The 23,476-nt window shown below is 43.7% G+C and overlaps 1 protein-coding gene across 5 annotated transcripts in view; it reads right to left on the bottom strand.

Moving 5' to 3' along the window:
• Nucleotides 1-1,651: 1,651 nt before the first annotated feature.
• The window catches only part of TRPM8 (transient receptor potential cation channel subfamily M member 8), a 298,169-nt gene continuing 276,344 nt past the window's right edge, over nucleotides 1,652-23,476 (bottom strand). The window contains exons 12-26 of one of the 5 annotated variants that reach the window (XM_083401091.1): nucleotides 23,041-23,159; nucleotides 22,265-22,555; nucleotides 21,217-21,312; nucleotides 19,653-19,782; nucleotides 19,099-19,244; nucleotides 17,539-17,651; nucleotides 16,759-16,975; nucleotides 12,754-12,845; nucleotides 12,137-12,278; nucleotides 9,401-9,572; nucleotides 8,499-8,676; nucleotides 7,634-7,824; nucleotides 6,122-6,221; nucleotides 4,856-4,889; nucleotides 1,652-1,909 (exon numbers count right to left, since the gene is read on the bottom strand). In XM_083401091.1, the coding sequence (XP_083257217.1) occupies nucleotides 1,859-1,909; nucleotides 4,856-4,889; nucleotides 6,122-6,221; nucleotides 7,634-7,824; nucleotides 8,499-8,676; nucleotides 9,401-9,572; nucleotides 12,137-12,278; nucleotides 12,754-12,845; nucleotides 16,759-16,975; nucleotides 17,539-17,651; nucleotides 19,099-19,244; nucleotides 19,653-19,782; nucleotides 21,217-21,312; nucleotides 22,265-22,555; nucleotides 23,041-23,159 (2,072 nt within the window). In that variant the 3' untranslated portion in view covers nucleotides 1,652-1,858. Of the gene's footprint in view, nucleotides 1,910-4,855; nucleotides 4,890-5,914; nucleotides 6,222-6,656; nucleotides 6,780-7,633; nucleotides 7,825-8,498; nucleotides 8,677-9,400; nucleotides 9,573-12,136; nucleotides 12,279-12,753; nucleotides 12,846-16,758; nucleotides 16,976-17,538; nucleotides 17,652-19,098; nucleotides 19,245-19,652; nucleotides 19,783-21,216; nucleotides 21,313-22,264; nucleotides 22,556-23,040; nucleotides 23,160-23,476 lie in introns of those variants that run through there. The other 4 variants (XM_083401092.1, XR_014502469.1, XM_083401090.1 and 1 more) reach the window with 4 other exon arrangements.

Genomic DNA, 23,476 nt, shown 5'->3' with positions numbered 1-23,476 from the left:
CCAGCTTTTTATATTAACATACAATGTCCTGAAGAACTTGGCTCCAGCATAACTTGGACCACCTTAGCAGAATCACTGATATCTTCCAGAAGAGTCCTGCTCGTTCTCCTCTATGTTCCAGAAGCCCAACAGCCTTGTGAGGCAGAGTGGTCATGGTCTTATTCTATGAATAATTTTTTATTAACCGACCAATCACATCAAATCAAACCAAATTACATAAATTCCAAATTACACAGCCGAATTTTAAATTTTTGTGGGGGGTACCCATATTTCAAGTTCCGAAGGGATCCAATCAACATCCAATCAAAGTATTGCACTTGGGCAAAAAAATGAGAGGCACAAATACAAGATGGGTGACACCTGGCTTGAGAGCAGTACATGTGAAAAGGATCTAGGAGTCTTGGTTGACCACAAACTTGACATGAGCCAACAGTGTGACGCGGCAGCTAAAAAAGCCAATGCAATTCTGGGCTGCATCAATAGGAGTATAGCATCTAGATCAAGGGAAGTAATAGTGCCACTGTATTCTGCTCTGGTCAGACCTCACCTGGAGTACTTTGTCCAGTTCTGGGCACCACAGTTCAAGAAGGACACTGACAAACTGGAACATATCCAGAAGAGGGCCACCAAAATGGTCAAAGGCCTGGAAACGATGCCTTATGAGGAATGGCTAAGGGAGCTGGGCATGTTTAGCCTGGAAGAGAGGAGGTTAAGGGGTGATATGATAGCCAAGTTCAAATATATAAAAGGATGTCACATCGAGGAGGGAGAAAGGTTGTTTTCTGCTGCTCCAGAGAAGCGGACATGGAGCAATCCATCTCCAAACTACAAGAAAGAAGATTCCACCTAAACATTAGGAAGAACTTCCTGACAGTAAGAGCTGTTCGACAGTGGAATTTGCTGCCAAGGAGTGTGGTGGAGTCTCCTTCTTTGGAGGTCTTTAAGCAGAGGCTTGACAACCACATGTCAGGAGTGCTCTGATGGTGTTTCCTGCTTGGCAGGGGGGTTGGACTCAATGGCCCTTGTGGTCTATTCCATCTCTATGATTCTATGATGGAAACCCAGCCATTTCTTAACTAGTTGTTTCTAAACCACCAGTTTCAAAACTGAGCGACATCACATCACTACAGTGGTACCTCAGGTTACATACACTTAAGGTTACATACGCTTCAGGTTACAGACTCCGCTAAAGTGGTGCTTCAGGTTAAGAACAGTTTCAGGTTAAGTACAGACCTCCGGAACGAATTACGGTAAGTACTTAACCCGAGGTACCACTGCACTTGTAAACTTAATTTTGGAGCTCTGGCTTCCCTGAAAGTTCCTCCTCAGACCTTGAAGTTTAGCTCTGCACACCCAGAGACAAGGAGTATGTGAATTATGGTTACTCAGCAGTGAGCAGTGTCATTCCAAATGATGTATCTGGCCACAGACAAAAGTTCAAAGAGTGTTAGGATTACAGGAAGTCAGAAAGACCTCAAGCTTGAATGTGCCCTTACTTAGACAATTATCTAACTCCAGGGGTGGTGGGTCATCTGTAGCTGCTCTGGACTCCAGCAATTGTTCAGAAGTAATCAGGGGATGGTGTGATAATTTCTGCAAGCTTAAGCTTAGACAAATATTTGTCTATAATCAACAACTAGGCTCAGAAAGCTTCAGTACTGTAAGTTACATATAACAACTAATGATTGTATTGAAGAGTTAATTTTCTTGATCAAAACAGGAAGGTGGAATGTAATGAAGTCTCCTTCTTCCCTTTTGTACCAGATTTAGCACTTAAGCTGTTGCTTCTTCAGTAACGTTCCGCTTCTGCGCAAGCTTCCGCTGCTGGGAGAAGTTTCCTCTTCAATCCAGGAAGCTTTCATCTGAGTTTGTTTGCAAAATCTTTCAGAAGACCTTTCAGATCATTCAGCTTCAAATTAAAAACAAACAAACGAAAAGCATCTCATGAGAGGGTAACAAGCGCCTGGAATTATAAGGCAATAGCAATCATTGTTACAATTCAAGCGCAGGATCTGTCTCCTGACTAGCAGAAGAGACTGCGTAGAACTGTCTATAAGCTCAGCCTTAAACTAACCCAACTAAGTAGCAGATTCCAGTAACTCAGCTAATACAGTGGTGCCTCGCAAGACGAAAAGAATCCGTTCCGCGAGTCTCTTCGTCTAGCGGTTTTTTCGTCTTGCGAAGCAAGCCCATTAGCGGATTAGCGCTATTAGCGGTTTAGCGGCTATTAGCGGCTATTAAAGGTTTAAGGGATTAGCGGATTAGCTGCTAAAAGGCTATTAGCAGCTTAGTACCTTAGAAAAAGGGGGTGGGGTGCGAAAAAAAATCGCAAGAATCGCAAGACATTTTCGTCTTGCGAAGCAAGCCCATAGAGAAATTCGTCCTGAGAAGCGCATTGAAAAATGGAAAACCCTTTCGTCTAGCGGGTTTTCCGTCTTGCGAGGCATTCGTCTTGCGGGGCACCATTGTGCTTTCTAGTTTGCAGGCATACACCATAAAATAACTTGCTGGTCATGCAATCTGAGTGCACCAAAATGAAGCTTACATTTTTGCAGTTGTCCTCTGAATTCAAGTGAGGAATGACACTGTCCTGTCTCGCTCCTATTTCTTTAGTGGAAGACAGATGGCAAGACCTGCCGTTGCTTCCCACAACTGCCACCCCCCCCCCACACACACAGATGCATCACTTTTTAAGAGCAGGGCCACCATAAGAGCTTAAAATCTACTCCTTATGTTGGATTGTTGTTGTTGTTGTTATTTCCCAAATTTCTTAATCACCCTTCACCTGAGGACTGCAGGTCAGTTTACAATAATTAATAACAATAACACTTGTTATTTAGACAGCACATATAAACTGTTCAAATTGCTTCACTTATATTACCTTATTAATCCTCACAACAAGCATGCTATGGTAGGTGTTCATTCAACAAAGGAATATGGTTGACACAACCCTTTGTTGTGACACCAACAGCAGGGCTGTGAGTGCTGAAGGCCGCTCCCTGAAAGGCCCTTTCCGCCTGGCCTGTGTAACGGGGCCCAGGCCCCCCCCCCTGCCCTAGTCCAGTGACTGCATTTAAATGATTTTAAATAGTTTTAATTTGCGGTGTTTTAAATTTTGGTTTATCGTTTGGTTTTTGCTCTGTTGGGAGAGGGATTAATGTTTAGTAGGGGCTAGGGGTTGATTTAATTTTTAATATAACTGAATTGCTGCTGTTTTTTAAATTAGTTTCTATTGTTTTATAAAGTTTGTATTTGGTTCTTAAGGGGAGAGGGTCAAGGCTGCCAGGGAGTGGACCCCAGCCAACAGAATGGCTGGGGCAGGTTCCACAGTGGGCGGGATGCACTGGGACACCCGATCTCAGTGATCACGTGTAGGAAGAGGAGTTACGCTAAGACCAGACCATGTCATTACTGAGGAGGCAGGTTTAGTCGTTGTTTGAAGACTTTTCCTGCCTCTGGGTCTGGTCTTGAGTGGATGGATACTGGATTCAAGAAGGGAGACCCACATGACCTGAAGGTGCTGCTGTGCAATGCCAGGTCAATGATTCACAAGACGGCTGTCTTCCACAACTTGATCGGGGATGGAGGACTTGACCTGGCATATGTGACAGAGACCTGGTTGGATGAAGGAGATGGGCCTGTTTTTGCCGCTGCTTGTCCACCAGGTTTCTCTTACGCACAGCAACCCAGGTCATGTGGGCAGGGAGGGAGGGTGGGGGTTGCAGTGATTTTTAGGAAAACAACAACAAACCTCTGGTTATGCGAAACATTCAATAAACACACAAGACGTAACCAGCTGTACGTTTGAAAAAATAATATATATTATTCATTGTATTGAATTGTTGATTTCAACAGAAGTAGCTCATAAAGTTCAACGAATAAAGTAGAAGACCCAGTGGATCAGTTCATTCTCTAATCAGTTTATGAATAAGGTCCATATATGTGAAAATGTCTATTCCACCTAGCTGTTCATAGAGTCCAACAATCCACACAAAAGGTTGTTGCAGTTCCACAGAATCCTTTCACAGAGTCTAAATCCATATGCACCAATATATCTTTAAATGACTAATGTGTCGTTTGGCAAAAAGGGGAATATTCTCACACCCAGGGATGTCCTTAAGAATATGCCAATTGTGTCTAATAATTTTCTCAATTTCAAAGGTCATATGCTTGCATTCTAGGGAAGCATAAATACGTGAAGATCTAGTCTTTACATGTGAGCAAGATGTAAGAAGGGTCGATCTCTTTCTTAATTGTGTTTTTTGAATGGCAGATGTTATTGCAGAGTTTGGATAACCTTGTTGTATTAAGGATGCAGAAAGCAAATTAGAATGGACTTTAAAGTCTTTTGGGTCCGATGAATTGCGTTTTAGTCTTAGAAACCGACCTAAGGGAAGGTTATCACGGAGATGTTTGGGATGATTAGATCTATAATGTAACAAGGAATTTCTATCTGTGCTTTTCTTATAAGGACGTACTTTAATTCTTGACTCATCCACAAAAATTTCTAAATCATTTGTAAATACCTAATTCATTTGAGATCTTCATGGGTTTATACTGGAAGGCTGCATATTACTGCCATTACTGTTATTATTTTTATTACCATATTTACTGAAATGTAATGTGCACCTTTTTTGGCCAAATTACGTTGGGGAAATTAGGGTGTGCATTAGATTTGATACCGCATTTACATTCACCAGCAAATACTTTTTTGGTTTCAAGGTTCTGAAAATTGAGGTGTGCGTTAGATTCAATGGTGCATTAGATTTGCATAAATACAGTAGTTTTCAACAGCAAATAAACAAAACAATAAGTTTTCCCCATACTACTATTATTATTAATAATAATAATGTACCTTCATATCCAGTTGTCTAAATCGTTGGGCCATTCTGTGAAAGGAAACACAACCATCAGGAATGAAGCTTTGATTTATGGATGTCTTAACTAGAGACAAAAATCTAGCCAGGGGTGCCAACCTCAATAAAATATTTGTGGGGTGGGGACCCAATCATAATCCCCGCATAATCAATCACATGACGTGGTGCATGCACACCATTTGACTAGCAAGGCCCATCAACTGGGGAGCAGCCCCCTCAAATATTTTCCTGGGGCCCAAAGCCCCCAAAGCCCTAGGAGTTGTCGCCTACGGATGTAGCCATGCAACCTATAATGTAATCCTTAAAGGTAAAGGGACCCTTGATCATTAGGTCCAGTCGTGACCGACTCTGGGGTTGCAACGCTCATCTTGCTTTATTGGCCGAGGGAGCCGGCGTACAGCTTCCGGGTCATGTGGCCAGCATGACTAAGCCGCTTCTGGCGAACCAGAGCAGCGCACGGAAACGCCGTTTACCTTGCCGCCACAGCGGTACCTATTTATCTACTTGCACTTTGATGTGTTTTCGAACTGCTAGGTGGGCAGGAGCTGGGACCGAGCAACGGGGCTCACCCCATCGCGGGGATTCGAACCGCCAACCTTCTGATCGGCAAGCCCTGGGCTCAGTGGTTTAGACCACAGTGCCATCCGCGTCCCTAATGTAATCCTTAGGAGAGTCCTTACTCCCTCTCTGCACACCAAGGATGCTTCTTCTAAGATGTTGCCACAAAATACATGTGCGCATTATCTAAAAAACAAAGTACCCGTGCTTCTTGTTTTACCTATTTGTAAATTTAATCAGTTAATAGCCTTGTACAATTAATTGATTAAAATTTCTTTAATCAGGTTGAAGTCCTACATTATACATAAATGAGATAGAGTTTAAAATAAAAACTAAAGCTACTCATTTCAAATTTAGTTTTGTTCTGTTCTAGTGCTGTTACTTAAAATATACTTTCATCATGCGCTGGTGGCTTTGGGGTTAATTACCTATGCTATGTTTAAAATGTTGGACACAGTTAACATCTATCGCCATATTTTGGAATCTTTACAAGTTGGCTTGTATTATTAGCTCCAGAACTCTTCTAACCGTTCATTCTTAAATGGAAAGCCAATATATATATGAATCAGTTGAAGAAGTCTTTAAGAACATGAAGCTCTGCAAGGTCTCCAGTATGGGTTTCAGAATAAAATATAGGCTCTGAAGCTTGATTAGATGGGAAAGACAAAGAAAGCAAGAAAACATACTCTTCTGATGAGTCATTAGCCTTGATATTGATTTTTACTAGATAATTTTCTTTCATGACAGCTTCCCATGCCAGTGTTTCATTATCTTCATTTTTTGAACCTTCAAGATATAAAATCCACACAAAATTGGGACATGGGCATATTTATTGACAAAGCAGACAAAGAGCTATTGAATGCAGCTAAAACAGTAACCTCAGTTTGTTTCAGAAGATCTGATGCTATTACAGCCCAATTCAGAAGAAAGACCAGAAAAAAGTCCTACTGAGTTCAGGTGTGTCTTAGCTTAACCCTGTACAGTGGTACCTTAGCTCTCAAATTCAATCCATTCCAGAAGTCCGTTCCAAAACCAAAACATTCCAAAACCAAGGTATACTTTCCCATAGAAAGTATTGCAACCCCTAAAGCAGCAATTTAACATGAATTTTACTATCTAACGATACCATTGATCCATAAAATGAAAGCAATAATCTATGTACTGGACTATAAAATAAATAAGACAGTATTGTAGATGATAAAAATATTTTTTTTTTCTTACCTGCACTGATGATAGTCATTGTATGGATGGGGGGCTTTTATCCATTTCCGCAGTCACACAATCAATCTATCAGTAGCTGAACTGGGTTCCACACAGTCACAAAAACAAATGAACTGAAAAAGCCTCAAAAAGAAAAACGCAAAATAAATAGCAAAAACAAATGTGCCAAACTTAATCGGTTCCAGAAGCCTGTTTGACTTCCGAAATGTTCTCAGCTTCTGATTGGGGCATGTGCCCTGGAAACAATAGCTGACAGCGGAATCGGACATTCAGTTTCTGAAATACGTTTGAAAACCGGAACACTTACTTCTGGGTTTTTGGCATTTGGGAACCAATGTGTTTGAGTACCAAGGCGTTTGAGAACCAAGGTACCACTGTATTGGAAACCAGCTTTCTCTTTAGCTAGTTTTCTCTTTAGCACCTCATACTTCGTTCCAATGAAGGGCCATTTTTACATGGGGAACCTTTCAAATGTAAAAAGGTAAAGGTAAAGGGACCCCTGACCATTAGGTCCAGTCGTGACCGACTCTGGGGTTGCGGCGCTCATCTTGCTTTATTGGCCGAGGGAGCCAGCGTACAGCTTCCGGGTCATGTGGCCAGCATGACTAAGCCACTTCTGGCAAACAAGAGCAGCACACGGAAACGCCGTTTACCTTCCCGCCATAGCGGTACCTATTTATCTACTTGCACTTTGACGTGCTTTCAAACTGCTAGGTTGGCAGGAGCAGGGACCGAGCAACGGGACCTCACCCCGTCACGGGGATTCGAACTGCTGACCTTCTGATCTGCAAGTCCTAGGCTCGGTGGTTTAACCCACAGCGCCACCTGGGACAAATGTAGTAACTTTCAAATGTAGTAACTCTCAAAATGAAAGTGCAGCATTGGACAAACAATTGTCTGAGAAGCCTTCATACACTTCTGTGACTCCTACCCTTCCTCTCATAAATAGTTACTGTGCAAAATACTGCATTACTTACAACAAATTGATGGCTGTTTACATTCATTTTTACAGCAGCATTTTAAAAGTTTCCTCATCACCATGTAGATATAGGCAAAGATGACAAAAGGAAATGGTATAGTTAAGCGGCTGCAGTACTCTTGAATCAGAAAGTAGCGCTGGAACTTCCATACTTGGTCATTGTTCTCTTGAACCGATCCAACAGTATAACTAATGGATAGATTAACACAGGGGGTTATTAGTTCCATATCTACGTTTGCTCCTTATCTAATATGTCAAAATCAGCACATACTTCACTTTTCAGTAAGGGTTGGTGATAATGGATCAATTACAGGGACTATGAAAGCCTCAAGATTTCCAAGCTGGAGGGGAGTTCACACTAGTGTTATGAGTTTGCAGGGGGCAGAGTCTCCTAAAAGTCCTAGGAACCAGATCCCCACCCCAAAAATTGTAAGGTAAAGGTAAAGGGACCCCTGACCATTAGGTCCAGTGGCAGACGACTCTGGGGTTGCAGCACTCATCTTGCTTTATTGGCCAAGGGAGCCGGCGTACAGCTTCCGGGTCATGTGGCCAGCATGACTAAACCACTTGTGGCGAACCAGAGCAGCGCACGGAAATGCCGTTTACCTTCCCACCAGAGCGGTACCTATTTCTCTACTTGCACTTTGATGTGCTTTCAAACTGTTAGGTTGGCAGGAGCAGGGACCGAGCAACGGGAGCTCACCCCGTCGCAGGGATTCGAACCGCCGACCTTCTGATCGGCAAGTCCTAGGCTCTGTGGTTTAGACCACAGCGCCACCCGCGTCCCAGAACTCATGTTAAGAAGATCGAAAAACCATCAGCCACACCCTGTGGCGTTACACCCAGCACATCAGTCTACATACCCAAACATGGCTATTAATAAGTTAACCAGGAGAATATTGGTGGACAGCATGTAGATGCACACTAGTGGAATGGTGATCCACTCTGGGAATCGGGGAACATTGTTGGAATCCACTTCTACACACAGAGGCTTCGATTCATTCCCAGTGACAGTACACTGATCACTCTCCAATGTGGTACCTATCATGAAAGGAACAGAAAAGACTCCTGAAATTCCAAAGCTCTTGTTAAGATTATGACACCAAACTCATGACATGTGTGGTCAGCACATTCTTTAGTGCTACCGGCACCTTTGTCTCTGCTGGATTTTGCTGAGCTAATCTAGTTGCCTAATAGGAGTGCATAAAGCTAGAATCCTACACAGATAACTTTGTGAAAATTGTACATTGTAGAGATTACTGTGCAGAAGTGAATACCTGCTGAGCAAAGATGTGCCCAGAAAACAGAATCCCCATGTGGCTGGCTGCACAATTTAGTACTAAACTGCATCCCATTGTAACATACTCACAATACAACTCTGAATGAGATTTTATTCAGCATGCAGACTTTTGCCACTCCAGTCTTCCTTCTGGCCCTACAAGGGAAGTGACTGGCATAGTCCCAGTATGGATTGTGCAGGTGGTGTGGGCCGATTCAATTTGGATGGATCATGACCTGAACTGAACATAAGTCCACTTTACAAGACCACGTGTGCCTGCTCTAGTGCCCTAATCATCTGTGAACACCAGACTGATTTCAGTAAGCCTCTGTGATACTAAAAGAGCTACCTGAATTCTAGCAGCACATATTTCCCACTAAAACAGAAGGGGGGGGGTGATGAGCTTTGGGCTCCTTAAGGACTGTGCTCCTATCTCCTTATTACTCTGACCCATTGCTCATTGGGATTGTATCTTAAGATGGATACCATCAATATCTGTAGGATAGTGGCCAAACATTACAAGGTAAGGCTCATAGACAACAGATCGAAATATCCATTCCCAGCGGTGTTCATTCTTCCGCAGGATCCCTTGTCTGGCTACACCAAAAGCCACCATCCACACCGCAAAGAGGAACAGGAAGAAAAAGACATCAATCAGCTGTGAAAGGGAACATTTAAAACACAAGTCAGGATGATTCTCTTAAGTCATTCCACACATAAGGCTAAGGGGGAAACAAAACTCAGGCAACTGTCTCTTGCTTCTCACTGTGTATTTATGAGGAAATCTCGCTTGGCTGCTTTGCAGAGGCCATGCACTCCTTGTTGTTTATTTTGAAATCATGTTGTTTATTTGAAATCAGAGCAATGTGCATGCTTCCAAGGCAGGGATGCAGAAGCTGTGACCTTCCAGATATTGGGCCACAGTCCCTGGCCAATGGGCCATGATGGCTAGTAAGGTAAAGGTAAAGGTAAAGGTACCCCTGCCCGTACGGGCCAGTCTTGACAGACTCTAGGGTTGTGCGCCCATCTTACTCAAGAGGCCGGGGGCCAGCGCTGTCCGGAGACACTTCCGGGTCACGTGGCCAGCGTGACATCGCTACTCTGGCGAGCCAGAGCCGCACACGGAACGCCGTTTACCTTCCCACTAGTAAGCGGTCCCTATTTATCTACTTGCACCCGGGGGTGCTTTCGAACTGCTAGGTTGGCAGGCGCACCCCGCCGCGGGGATTCGAACCGCCAACCTTTCGATTGGCAAGCCCTAGGCGCTGAGGCTTTTACCCACAGTGCCACTTGGAGTCCAACAACACCTGGAAGGCACCAGACTCCACACCCACCCACCAGCTCTGCCCTAGAGGATACAGCCAGGGCAGATGCTGCTGTAGCCAGCTAAGTCCAGCACATAATTGCCCAAGTAAGCACTCTATTCACTTGAGTATATAACCATGGAAATGAGTGCTCATGAGAGCTTGCAGTGGCTACTTAGATTAGGTGGGGTTTTTATTTTATTTTTAATCACAATATATACTTTCACTAGATCACAGAAGTAGCTCCTCCAAAGAGGAGAAGTCCCCATATCAGATGAAAACTAGCATGTGGAATAACAAATGGGAAATGATTCAACATCTGCAGTGGCTCCTAACCCCTAGTGTAGTTTACACAACAGTGTAGCGTGATGTGCCTGCATCTGGGGCAGGGTGTGGAGGGTGAAGGGAGCCTGCCATGCCAGCCCAGCCGGCCACCAATGGCACTGGAGCAACCCCTCTCCTGCACCAGAGCCAAGTAGGGCCGTGCTGCATCGCTGCTGCCCATGCAAGGGGCAGCTCAGCTGGCTAATGCAGCCCCCCCCCAACACCGGCAGAGAAGAGTGGCAATGCTGCAGTCGCCCCTTGTCCACCTCCCTCCATCTGCGCACGCTCACCATCCAGGGAGTGCACTGAGCAAGGAGCAGTGATCTCTGGCCGGGTGGCCATTCAGCAATGGGGCTGGGGCTGCAGCAGTGAGGCCAGGCTGGGCTCCGGAGCCCAGAGACCCCTGGCAGCAGGCAGGGAAGGACAGGGAGGCAAGGACAGGACCCAGCAGGATGCGCCTGGGCGGGACAGGAATCATGGCAAAAGCCAGCGCCCACTCAAAATTGTGTGCCCAGGGCCCTGGACCTCCTAGGTGCTACACCCCCGAGTGTACATGTCTTCCTGGCTTTGGGAAGGATTTGTGTTCAGCACCGATGCCTGTTCTGCTACATATAGTAATGTGAGAATGAAGTTTCAGCCCAAAACACTTGTGTAAGTGCTGCCAAACCATAAGACACATTTCTTTCCTTGTTCAATGAAGGTATAAGATCAATGATGGCAAGATTTTGCAAAAAGTATCTGCAGATGTGTCACATGCACACAGACCCACCTCTCATGACAAGAAACCAATTGCCAGCTAGGATGGGGTTTGGTGATGTTATGTATTGAAGTTATCACCATAACTGTCAACTTTCAGGTTTGAAAATAAGGGATCAGCAGCCTCACCTGTCCCGGGGACAGTCTACAGGATATCTAACAATCCGGGATAGCAGCGGGAAGCAGCAGGAAATGGCGCTGGAATAAGGGAATTTCCCGCAAAAAAAGGGAAGGTTGACAGCTATGGTTATCACCCTGGCCACCAGGGGTATCATGTACTATATATAGTTTTCACTCAGGTCCACGTCACTTAGTTTAGGTGGGAAACCCTGGGTTGTTGTTGTTACAATGTTGACAGCCGGGTGCCTATAAAAGCAGGCTGGCTGAGCTGTTTGCTGTTCAGTTCAGTTCCAGCTTACTATAAAGAACCACTTGGAGAAATCTCTGTGTCGTCTGCTTTGTCAACCCACTACTTAATAGGTGACACAACCTCCAGCTCTCTGTAGCACAGCAATTGGCTGTAGAGCAGCAAAGTATTGCTGGCCTCAGATCTGAGCCCTATAAGGGATGTTCTGTCTTGTAATTCAGGGCTGCTGCTGAAGATTTGTCACAGAGGTTTGACTGACAGGCACTGCAGAGTTCCTGCACTGATGTCCCTTGCAGAGGATTAATCATGAATCAATCTATCAGCACACAGATGACAGAATGGAAACTGTAGGCCCAAACCAGATAGTCGTTCTCTGGTTAAACTTTTATTTACAGAGAGAGACCTCTGGGAGATTCAGGCTTGAGTCACACAACAATTACATTTCATATTGAATCAATCCATAGTCCTTACCATTCTCTGAAGCATAATGATCTTGGGTCCTAGATTCCTGCTTACAGTGAAAATATGGATGAGTCTTAGAGTGAAAATAATGTAATCCAGGCAAAAAATTACTCTGCCGGAATACCAGGATGCCTCATTTGAAGAATGGAGCCTGTGCAAAGAAACAGATAGACAAAAATTTTCAGTGTTCCCACTTAATAATATCAACTTGGGCACAATTTGTTTTCTGTCAGATCAGATGTTGTGACAGGGTGACATCTTCCCACCCCATTTCCCCAAAATGCCTCAGCTTCACCACAGGAAGCATCACCTTATATCATTATCATAGCATGTTTGTCTAGTGCAGCCTCTCTCCATCTTGTATCCCAACTGTTGATGGACTATAATTCCCATCCTCCCAGTGGCGTAGCGTGGGTTGTCAGCACCCGGGGCAAGGCAAGTAATATGCGCCCCCTAACCCGTGAATTTGAGCCCCCTAACCCTAACCCCCAGATGTTGCGCCCGGTGCGGCCGGGCCCCCCTGCACCCCCCCACGCTACGCCACTGCATCCTCCCTGACCACTGGTCTAGTAGCTTTGCAGAAAACAAACCCAGGTGCAGTCATGGCCTGACCTGTTACAACTCACCTGAACACAATTCCTATTATGAAGTAAAAAATCCCAAGGGTGTCCATAACATTCCACAAGTCGGAAAAGTACTTACTACCGTTCATATACCACTAAAGAGGAAAAAGAAGACAAAAGTCACCAAACAAAGGCAGGAGTTCAGAATCCCACAGAGCAGAGTCAGCTGTTAGAAGTGGTTGGACTCCAATCGTCAGAGATTATGGGAGTCACAGCCCGGAGGGCACCACGTTGGCTACTCCTGCCTTAACGTAACAATACCACAAACCAACCTTATTTACAATGCATAGCCTTACTATCTAAATTAACATTGCTCATTGAGAAATCGTGACTCAAGAAGCTAATAGAAGAAGAGGGAGTGCAGTGCTGGACTGAGAGCTGGGAGGCCAGGCAGGGCTCTCATCCCCACTCAGCCCTGAAGCTCCCTGGGCCAGTCGCTGCTTCTCTGCCTTACCTACCTCACAGGGTTGTTGTGAGGATAATATGGAGAGGTCCTTGGAATAAAGGTGGGATATAAAAGCAGACATAAATAACATACCTTGCTGCCTAATCCCATGCCTGCTTATGCAGAAGTAAACCCCATTTTGTTCAGCAGGACTTTCTCCCAAGTAAGTGTGCAAAGCAAACTAGCTAATAATATCTTATAGCTGCAACATTTTTAGTATAATTAAGTCTGTAGTCCGCTGGCAGTAGGAGTACAATATGGGTATGTCTTTAAGTAAACATCTTACATTAAAAACCTGACAGTACCAAACTATCGAAGGCTTTTCACCAAAGCCAGACTAAACGTCTTTCCTTCTGCAGTGTTGGATGGCAGGTTGAGAGGAGTTCCCTACCAGGACAGACTTTGCTTGTGTGCTCAAGACATCGATTCCATAAAACATATTTTGTTGCATTGTGCAAAATATGAGCAAGCCAGGGCTGAACTGATACTACCCTTGCTGGTACCTTTCGTGGGAAAATCAGAGGCTCACTATGTCAGGTTCCTACTGGAAGACGGACAAATGCTAGAACATTAGCAGTGGCAAAGTTTTTATCGGTGGTTGCAAGAACCAATGATCCCTATATTCTGAACAAAATGCTTGATTAACCTGGAGGTAGGCTGTATGAATTGTGTACTGCTTTGTAATGATTTGTTGGGTCTCTGGACCGTAATAAAGGTTGATGATGATGATTAGTATAATTAAAACAATTAAATACAAACAAAAGGACAATACATAAGATGCCAAACAGTAAGGACATTGATTAAGATGCTTCTCTAGACTCCTCAACTAAGCACAGATTTCCCCTATATATCATACTGTTTTTATGTACCGTCTTTAATACAATCTCATTGCAACCCCCTTTAAAAAATAATAATGACCATGCCTTGAATAAGACCATCACGGATCCAACTGCACTAGAATGTGCCAGATCCCTTGTGTCAGATCCACCAGCTCAACGATGTTCCTTCTTTTTAGAAATACTCCTGGCAGCTTTCATTCATCTCATTTGCTTCTTTCCTATCTAACATTGTCAAATGTTTTCCTATGAATACTGATTTGCATAGCCTTTTCGTGAGCTCATTTCCCCACCTTGTGACCCATGAGCCTAGTATGACTTTGTGGATGGCAACTGGGAGTATCAGCTGGGAAGCAAGGCAACGAGATTGCCAAGCAGGCCCATGACAGGCTGTGTGCAAATATTTATGCAACCCAGAGATGTTTCAGGGATCTGGGAATATACAGCTGCAAAATTACACACAGAATCTGTACTTGTGCAAAAATACACATCAGATGGATGTGTGGCTGCTGTAAACACACATCTAAGCTCAGGAATGCTATCATATATTAGGAACTGAAATGAAAATGTTTCTTAAACTGTGCAAAAACACCCCAGTATAAATATATCTAGTCCTAGCTCAAGTTTTATTATGAAACAGTGACATCTATTGGCATATAGAAACATTTACAACTTGTTTTGCTCTCAGTACCTCAAAGATGCTTCTAACACACTCTTAATGCATTAGGAAAAGACTGAGTTCAGTTTTTTATAGCTGCCTTACTTCAAATATTCAGTCTTAGCAGTTACCTTCTCATCTGCAAATCATTAATTTTCTCCGTTAACATCAAAATCTAGGTTTGCTCGTTTTTATATATAGGGTGCCTACATTCTGCATGTGCAAAGGGCTTTAGATACCTATTAGGTCCATAAATTACAATATAGCATATATTCAACACAAAAAACAGTGACAATTTGAGAAAGGACAGCTGGGCATATAAAGGGCCCCATTACCTTCAGTAGCTTAGGGCCTCATCAAACCTAAATCTGGCCCTGCACACTCCAGTAGTTCCTCTCAGGGGCTGGGACTAGGTATTACAATGGATTGTCTGAAAATTGAAAACTCATTTGGCCATGCAATGGAGCAATCAGACAACCATTTCTCTAATACAATTAGAGCCATTTCTGTTTCTGTTTTGGCCAGGCAAACTCCGGCCCTCCAGATGTTTGGGACTACAATTCCCATCATCCCTAGCTAACAGGACCAGTGGTCAGGGATGTTGGGAATTGTAGTCCTAAACATCTGGAGGGCTGGAATTTGCCTATGCCTCGTTTTGGCCCATAAGCTCATTAGTAAAATAAGTAAAATCATGCTTTATTTTTTTTTTAAAAAGGAAAGAAAATCCAATATACTGAACCTATATTGTTTTGACTGATCAACATATATTTGAAATGAAAATGCTGTCAAAAGTTCAAGCTTTGAACCATGGCAGGAGTAGGATGCTAATAAACCAAGAATCCTTCAAGCCACACTACCTAGTATTTCCATAGAAACAGCTGTATTACAAGACTGCTCAAACGCAACATGGCTGCTTTGCTTAGTGAGCTCCAGCCTGCTTGTCTCCTCTGTTTTACAAAACTAGATATGTGGAAGTAAGAGGATGCTGTGAAGTTACTCCTTCCATGCCTGTCTGCTCCACAGACTCAGGAATTACCGTATTTTTTGCTCTATAAGACTCACTTTTTCCCTCCTAAAAAGTAAGGGGAAATGTGTCTGCGTCTTATGGAGCGAATGCAGGCTGCGCAGCTATCCCAGAAGCCAGAACAGCAAGAGGGATCGCTGCTTTCGCTGCGCAGTGATCCCTCTTGTTGTTCTGGCTTCTGAGATTCAGAATATTTTTTTTCTTGTTTTCTTCCTCCAAAAACTAGGTGCGTCTTATGGTCTGGTGCGTCTTATAGAGCGAAAAATATGGTAACTCTGTGACAGTGTGTTCACCGTTTCAGATATTTCTTTTAGTCTAGATCTCGAGGACAAACCTTGTGACATGACAAAGTCATGGGGCTAAAGGAAGGGGCCACATTGTAGAATTCATACTCCTTGTCTGTTCAGATTTTTTCCAGTCCTACAGGCTGGCTTTAACTTTAGTTAAGCATTTTATGGACACTGATCTTCCCCATGGTTAACACTAAGTGGCTCTGAACAAGGATCTGAATCCAGCCACAAATTCTGTATAGCCTCATGGACTAGGGTACAACGGAAGCAGAGGCAAATTGCAACCTCAGCAGAGATACTATAAATTAATCCATGAACTCAGGTTAAGTAATAATGGCCTGGATATAATTCCAAATGCTCTAGTAGGACCTTCATGGAAAATCAAGAAAACGTTAGATTTCAACTCCACTGGAGCCCCATTCAAGTGTACTAATTCTGTGTTAAATCAACCTGCAAGAGGGGAAAGTGATGAAAGGTGTACTTAGCATCAACCTCCACAAACTGGAGTGACAATCGTTGAAGCATGGGGAGGCAAGACATGCAGTGAAGGATTCCCCCACTGCAATAGTTCTCCCTTCAGCTCACTGGTAGCAGTGACAGAGGAAACTAGCATGTTCATCCTCTCTCTCCTGATACATGTGTTGATTAAACTCAGAAGCAGAAGACCTGAATAGGGCTGGAGCCTCTTCTTTTTTCTGCAACTGGAATAATCTCCTGGAAATAAAAACTCCTGTTGATTTCCAAGAACTCCCTACTTGTCTCACTTCATCACAAAGCAGGATGAAGACCAGCACGTAGAGGATCAGCTCCAGCATGGTGGGTTCCTTCTGGAAATCCATGAGCAGGACATAGGCAAAGAGCAAGAGGAAGGCGATGTAGAAGATGACAGTCCAAGAAAAGACAACAAAGGGTGAAGTGAAGAACCAAGCATAATACCAGAACATCTTTTTGCTCCTCTCAGTTGGCTTTTTCCTGCGAAAGAGAAAGGAACAGCTTAGAACACGATAACCAAGCAGAAAACGAGCCTGCTGCTGAGTGGAGGCACACAGTAACAACAATGGGATACCATTGGGATATCCCCCCCCCCCTAAAAAAATAGGTGCCGGTACTCACCTTGAAGTTGTTACAGCAAGTGTCACACTTTTTAACAACAAAAAGAGGTGCCAATATTGCGTACCCTTGAGTACCCCTTTAAAAAGCACTGGATACTATCAAACAAGACCAATCTAGACAATGCAATAACACTACCAAGTTATTCTGATGCCCATCTATCCAATGGATGCCTAGGCAGCTGCACAGCCACTTGCTACATCATTCTGACATTAACAGCGATTACATGTTTATTTATGTAAGTATTTTTAGGGTGCCTTTTAGGGTACAACTGTCCCAGGAACTACAACCACCCCTTTGCATATGTGGAGATTTCTCTGCAGTGGAAGCAAACCTGAAGCCTGCGTACTTACTACAAAACATGGCAGCAATTGTATTTTTGGAGAGGAAACCCATCATAGCTTTATTAACTAAAAGTAATTTACCTGAAAGAGATGAAACCACAGCCTATTAAAGGGAAAAGGAAAAGGCACAAGATGATCTTCCAGTTCTTGGTGTCTCTAGAGATCTCCCCATACCATTGTTTCGAAAGAAAATTCTGAAAGACAGAAATATAATAAATAAAATAATAATAATATTTATACCCCACCCATCTAGGGTGACTTCTTTTGTTAGGTAACTTCCAAAAAAATATAAAACATCAGTCATTAAAAGCTTCCCTAAACAGGGCTGCCTTCAGATGTATTTTAAAGGTCAGAAGGTTGTTTATTCTCTTGATATCTGGTGGGAGGACATTCCACAGAGCAGGTGCCACTACCAAGAAGGCCCTCTGCCTGGTTCCCTGTAACTTTGCTTCTCGCAGTGGGAATGGAGACGCTGCTTCAGATATACTGGGCTGAGGCCTTTTAGGGCTTTAAAGGTCAGCACTAACACTTGTGCCCAGAAACATACTGGGAGCCAATGTAGGTCTTTCAGTGTTATGTAGTCTCAGTGGCCACTCCCAGTCACCAGTCTAGCTGCCTCATTTTGGATTGGTTGTAGTTTCTGGGTCACCTTCAAAGGCAGCCCCATGTAGAGCGCATTGCAGTAGTCCAAGCAGGAGATAACCAGAGCATACACCCCTCTGGCAAGACAGTCCACAGTCAGGTAGGGTCTCAGCCTGCATACCAGGTGGAGCTGACAGACAGCAGCCCTGGACACAGATTTGACCTGCGCCTCCATGGACAGCTTTGCATCCAAAATGACTCCCAGACTGCGCACCTGGTTCTTCAGGGGCACAGTTACCCCATTCAGGACAAGTTCTGTTTTGGGGGGACAGGGAGCCCCACCCACCCGCCCCCTGTCCCCCCAAAACAGAACTTCTGTCTTGTCAGGATTCAACCTCAATCTGTTTGCCGTCATCCATCCTCCAACCACCTCCAGACACTCACACAGGACATTTAAAAGAGAGGTATTTAAAAGAGACGCAGAGTTGGGTATCATCAGCATACTGAAATAATAATTCATCGGGAAATAGCATCATATAAGAAGTTACAGACTACTTGCTCAGAAGTAAGTGCCACAGAATTCAATAGGTCTTAAAGGTAAAAGTACCCCTGCCCGTACGGGCCAGTCTTGACAGACTCTAGGGTTGTGCGCCCATCTCACTCTATAAGCCGGGAGCCAGCGCTGTCCGGAGACACTTCCGGGTCACATGGCCAGCGTGACATCGCTGCTCTGGCGAGCCAGAGCCGCACACGGAAACGCCGTTTACCTTCCCGCTAGTAAGCGGTTCCTATTTATCTACTTGCACCCGAAAGTGCTTTCGAACTGCTAGGTTGGCAGGTGCTGGGACCGAACAACGGGAGCGCACCCCGCCGCGGGGATTCGAACTGCCGACCTCTTGATCAGCAAGCCCTAGGCGCTGAGGCTTTAACCCACAGCGCCACCCGCGTCCCTCGCTCAATAGGTCTTACTCCCATGTAAATGGGTTTATAAATGCTGGCTTAACCATTTCTGTTTCACTGAATAAAACTGACCATCTGTTTGCATCTCGGCGATTATACCTGGACTCCTGGCTGGGCAATGAATTGTTGGTCCTTTGCTTCCACAGCAAGTTCCAGACAATTGCTTCCGCCCCAGGCTTCACAGGAATAGATAAGAAGCTGTTCAGCCAGATCTTCATCACTGCTGTAACATTCTGTGAACAACTCTAAAAAGTATAAATGGACAGAGAATCAGAAGCATGACCAGTCTTTTGAGCTCTTCCTGTGGGACTTATGCATATACAATTAGAAAAAAAGACTATGGAAATTATTTCAATACATGATGGCAACGGTGAGATTTTTTTATGCACATAAATGGGAAGATACATCATTACCTACCATGGAGGAATGGTTGTGAAAATTATTGGACTTAGCTGAGATGGGCTAAGTTGATGTGCTTAATCAGAGAAAAATCCTTGTCAATATTTACTAAAATTCGCAATGCATTGCTTGGAGTTCAAAGCTAAATCTGAAAGTTTAACTTTGCTGATTTACTGCTTTCCCGTTATGATTTTTGTAGCAAATATTTGCATTAGCTCCACTCTTGAGTTTGAGCCTTTTAGATCAAAACCTACCAACAGCTCTTGTCTCATATTCATTTGCCAGCTCCTCTGATTCCCCAGCAGCATTGATATCATTCTTTACCTTAGCCAGGCTTTTCAGGAGCTTGCTCGCCCCTAATGCTGCCAGAGTGCAGCCTCTGGTCTGCAAAGAGAAAGAATTGCCAGGTTACAAAACAGCATTACTTATGAGTTACTGTAACTGTGACACAATTCCAGTAACATCAGTTCATATCCCAAAACAGCAAGGCAACTGCATAATTTAATAGTGCTCTGTTCCCTGAAGCTGTATCTGAGAAACCATGTGGGTGCTGCAGTTCTGTTTCATCTTACAATTCTCAAATTTGGAAAGTAGCGTCAAACATCTTGCTGCTTAAACTGGAAGCTAAAACCTCAAGGCCATCTGCCTTAAAGTAGGGTGTTGGAGTTGGCTGAACAATCTTTCCTGACTGATCAATCTGCTCCAACCCCTGCCACTCACGCAACTGGGCCCCCCCAAACAGTGTACAAATCAAGATGGCTAACCGGACACAACAAACCACCGCCCCACACACATACAAACAAACCATACTGCAACCAACCGAATGCAATCAGCCATGCCCAGCACCATCCAATCTCTTACAATGCCAATAAAAACAATTATAAAATATAAATAAAATATAAATAAAGGACCTACCCACAACATGCTGAACACCCCCCCCCCGCACAAACACTATACAATAGAGTGAAAATATCATTATCCCTCCAACCCTCTCCCTCTTTTCCACCAGTGTCTATAAAAAGAGCATCTTACTGAATGCAAACAAACTCTATCTGATGCTTATTTCCCCTAAATTGATTTTTGATTTTTATTGCTATTCTTGTTTTTATACTGTATTTTATGCTGCTTTTATAATTAAGTGTTTTAAATTTGTTGTTAGCCTCCCTGAACCCGGTTTTTGAACCAGGAAGGGCGGGGTATAAATAAATTATTATTATTATTATTTATTATTATTATTATTATTATACTGAATGCAAACAAACTCTATGAAAAATGACTCTAGGAATTGAAAGTGGAGATGCTATACATACTTTTTCTTGCTTATTTGTTTCAAATCACAAAAACTTTAATAAAAACTAATTAAAAACAAACATACCTCTGTCAAAAGCCTCACCAGTCTTTTCTTACAAACCTCCAAGAAATGAGGCTCCACTATTTCCCTACACAATTTTTTTTCTGAGCTGACTTTAGAAAGTGTTCCAGAGGTTTCACCCAAATTCACCCACCTGAAGTTTACATCCACCATTCTTTGTCGTATTCTCACACCCAATTACTGTTTCCCTCTTCTTTCTCATCTCCCTTTAGATGTTTAAAAGTGAGCACGTTTCATCTTATATTATATTAAATTATTCAAGTGCAAAATGCCACCACTTTCCAATCACAGTTCTCATGTATTTCAAAAGCAGGGAAACTGCCATTTCCACCCACAGGGAGGCTTCAATATTAATTAAGGAGTACATATTTTCTAACTGAACAAGCTCTAGGTCAAACTCACATGTAAGCATAATGGACAAAAGCCATGCTGGAAGTGTAGCATACCTGTTCCCAGATCACTTTGGATAGCTCCTTTTTGTTTTGAAGGACTGCCCAAATAAACAGAACCTGCAAGGGGTGCCTTGAGATAAGGGAGGCATCCTGAAAGCATATAAAAACAAGAATAAAGCTAAAGTTGCTGAAAAAGGAAACTTTGGTATTGACTCTTTTCTGAATCCCTTTGGGTGGTATTCAATTGTTACTCAGAGTAGATCTATTTAATCTGAGTAAAACTTAGCTGAATACCACCCTTTTGTTGTAGCTGGCTCAAAGTGTTAACAGCTGTAATAATAATAATACAGTGGTGCCTCGCAAGACGAAAAGAATCCGTTCCGTGAGTCTCTTCGTCTAGCGGTTTTTTCGTCTTGCAAAGCAAACCCATTAGCGGATTAGCGCTATTAGCGGTTTAGCGGCTATTAGCGGCTATTAAAGGCTTAAGGGATTAGCGGATTAGCTGCTAAAAGGCTATTAGCAGCTTAGTGCCTTAGAAAAAGGGGGTGGGGAGCGGGGGAAAAACCGCAGGAATCGCAAGACATTTTCGTCTTGCGAAGCAAGCCCATAGAGAAATTCGTCCTGCGAAGCACCTCCAAAACGGAAAACCCTTTCGTCTAGCGGGTTTTCCGTCTTGCGAGGCATTCGTCTTGCGGGGCACCACTGTAATAATAATTTATTATTTGTACCCCGCCCATCTGGCTGGGCCTCCCCAGCCACTCTGGGCGGCTTCCATAGAAACAAAAAATACAGTAAAATATCACAGATTAAAATCTTCCCTGAACAGGTCTGCCTTAAGATGTCTTCTAAATGTCAGGTAGTTATTTATCGCTTTGACATCTGATGGGAGGGCGTTCCACAGGGCGGGCGCCACTACCGAGAAGGCCCTCTGCCTGGTTCCCTGTAACTTGGCCTCTCGCAATGAGGGAACCGCCAGAAGGCCCTCGGCACTTGACCTCAGCATCCGGGCAGAACGATGGGGGTTGAGACGCTCCTTCAGGTATACTGGGCCGAGGCCGTTTAGGGCCCTGTACTCTGCTATATGCGCGTCTGAGCTACATACCAGCAGCTGTATCTCAATGTCCTCCTTGCTGCTCTTGTCCTCTTTTTTGACACCTTTTCTGAAATCCTCCACCATCTTCCACACAAATGTAAGGAGGGCATCGTTGTAGGAGTTCTTAGCAATCTGTAGATTCTTAAACACCAGACTGCTGAAGTTGTTGGTGTACAGATCCGTTAGAACATCGTTCGTAAGAAACTTCCTCAGATTTAAGCCATTTTCCAGAAAGAGACGGACAAATTTTGGCCTGTCTTTTATCAGGGCTGTGAACATGACGTCCTGGAGGTCTGCAGACTAGCAAGGAACAAAAGACAGCAAAATGTTGACCCAGTTTGAAAGCAGAAGTCTTTCTCTAGCCCCTTGGGCTTCTCTTCCGCTACACAAATTGTGATTAATTTCTTATGGTAGCCTTAATATTCTCAAGAGAATAAAATATTCCTCCTGAGACACTAGGCTGTAGCTTCATATTGTCCACACACAGTGAAGATAATTTCCGTATGGAGCTTCAGAAAATTATCTCCATTTAAAGCTTGGAGAAGTTTACAGAGTAGGCTCTCATGTTAGTGTGCATCTAGGAGTAATTGATAGGACCCTGTGGTCCACCCTATTATGGGGGGAAAACCAATGGGCACATTGATTGACTGCAACAAAACGGATTGCCTTTCCAAGTTTTCCTGCCATTAAACAGGCACCAGCCTTTCTGTCCTAGAGTGTCAGCCTTGTCCATGCCTGCCTGGTGGCTTTTTCAAGGCGAAAGCAACACAAGCTGCTCTACGTACCTCCCAGCGTCGATCATTGGTAAAGATCTCTTCACTCGCCAGGTCCAGCTGGTTCCATTCCAAAAGCAGTTTGAGTTGCCCATTCCAGTTATCTTTATCTTGTTCATTTGTGCTGAAAGCTACAAGTGCAGAGAGAAGTTGGTGGTTGATTAATATTAAAACAACTCTCTGGTTTGTTTCCAGTTCTCATTTGAGTCTTGGGGTGGGATGAGGAAATGCTGAGGGGTGGAGATGACATCCCCCCACTCCTTAAGATCTCTCTCAAGCCTGCCCATTAACCAAAAGGAAGATCTCTTTCTATATGAATGTGCTTTATTCTGAAAAGAAACAGAAATACTGTTGCCAGCAATCATGTAAAAAAGGGAGAGAATTCTGCTCAGATATTGCAGTTCTTATTATGCAGAATCCTGCCCTGCTCCCAAAACTGTGGTAATCA

This window comes from Podarcis tiliguerta (assembly GCF_965153285.1).
Source record: "Podarcis tiliguerta genome assembly, chromosome: 1".
Taxonomy (NCBI): domain Eukaryota; kingdom Metazoa; phylum Chordata; class Lepidosauria; order Squamata; family Lacertidae; genus Podarcis; species Podarcis tiliguerta.
The sequence above is the reverse complement of the archived record's forward strand: the minus strand, read 5'-3'. Positions and strand labels throughout refer to the sequence as shown.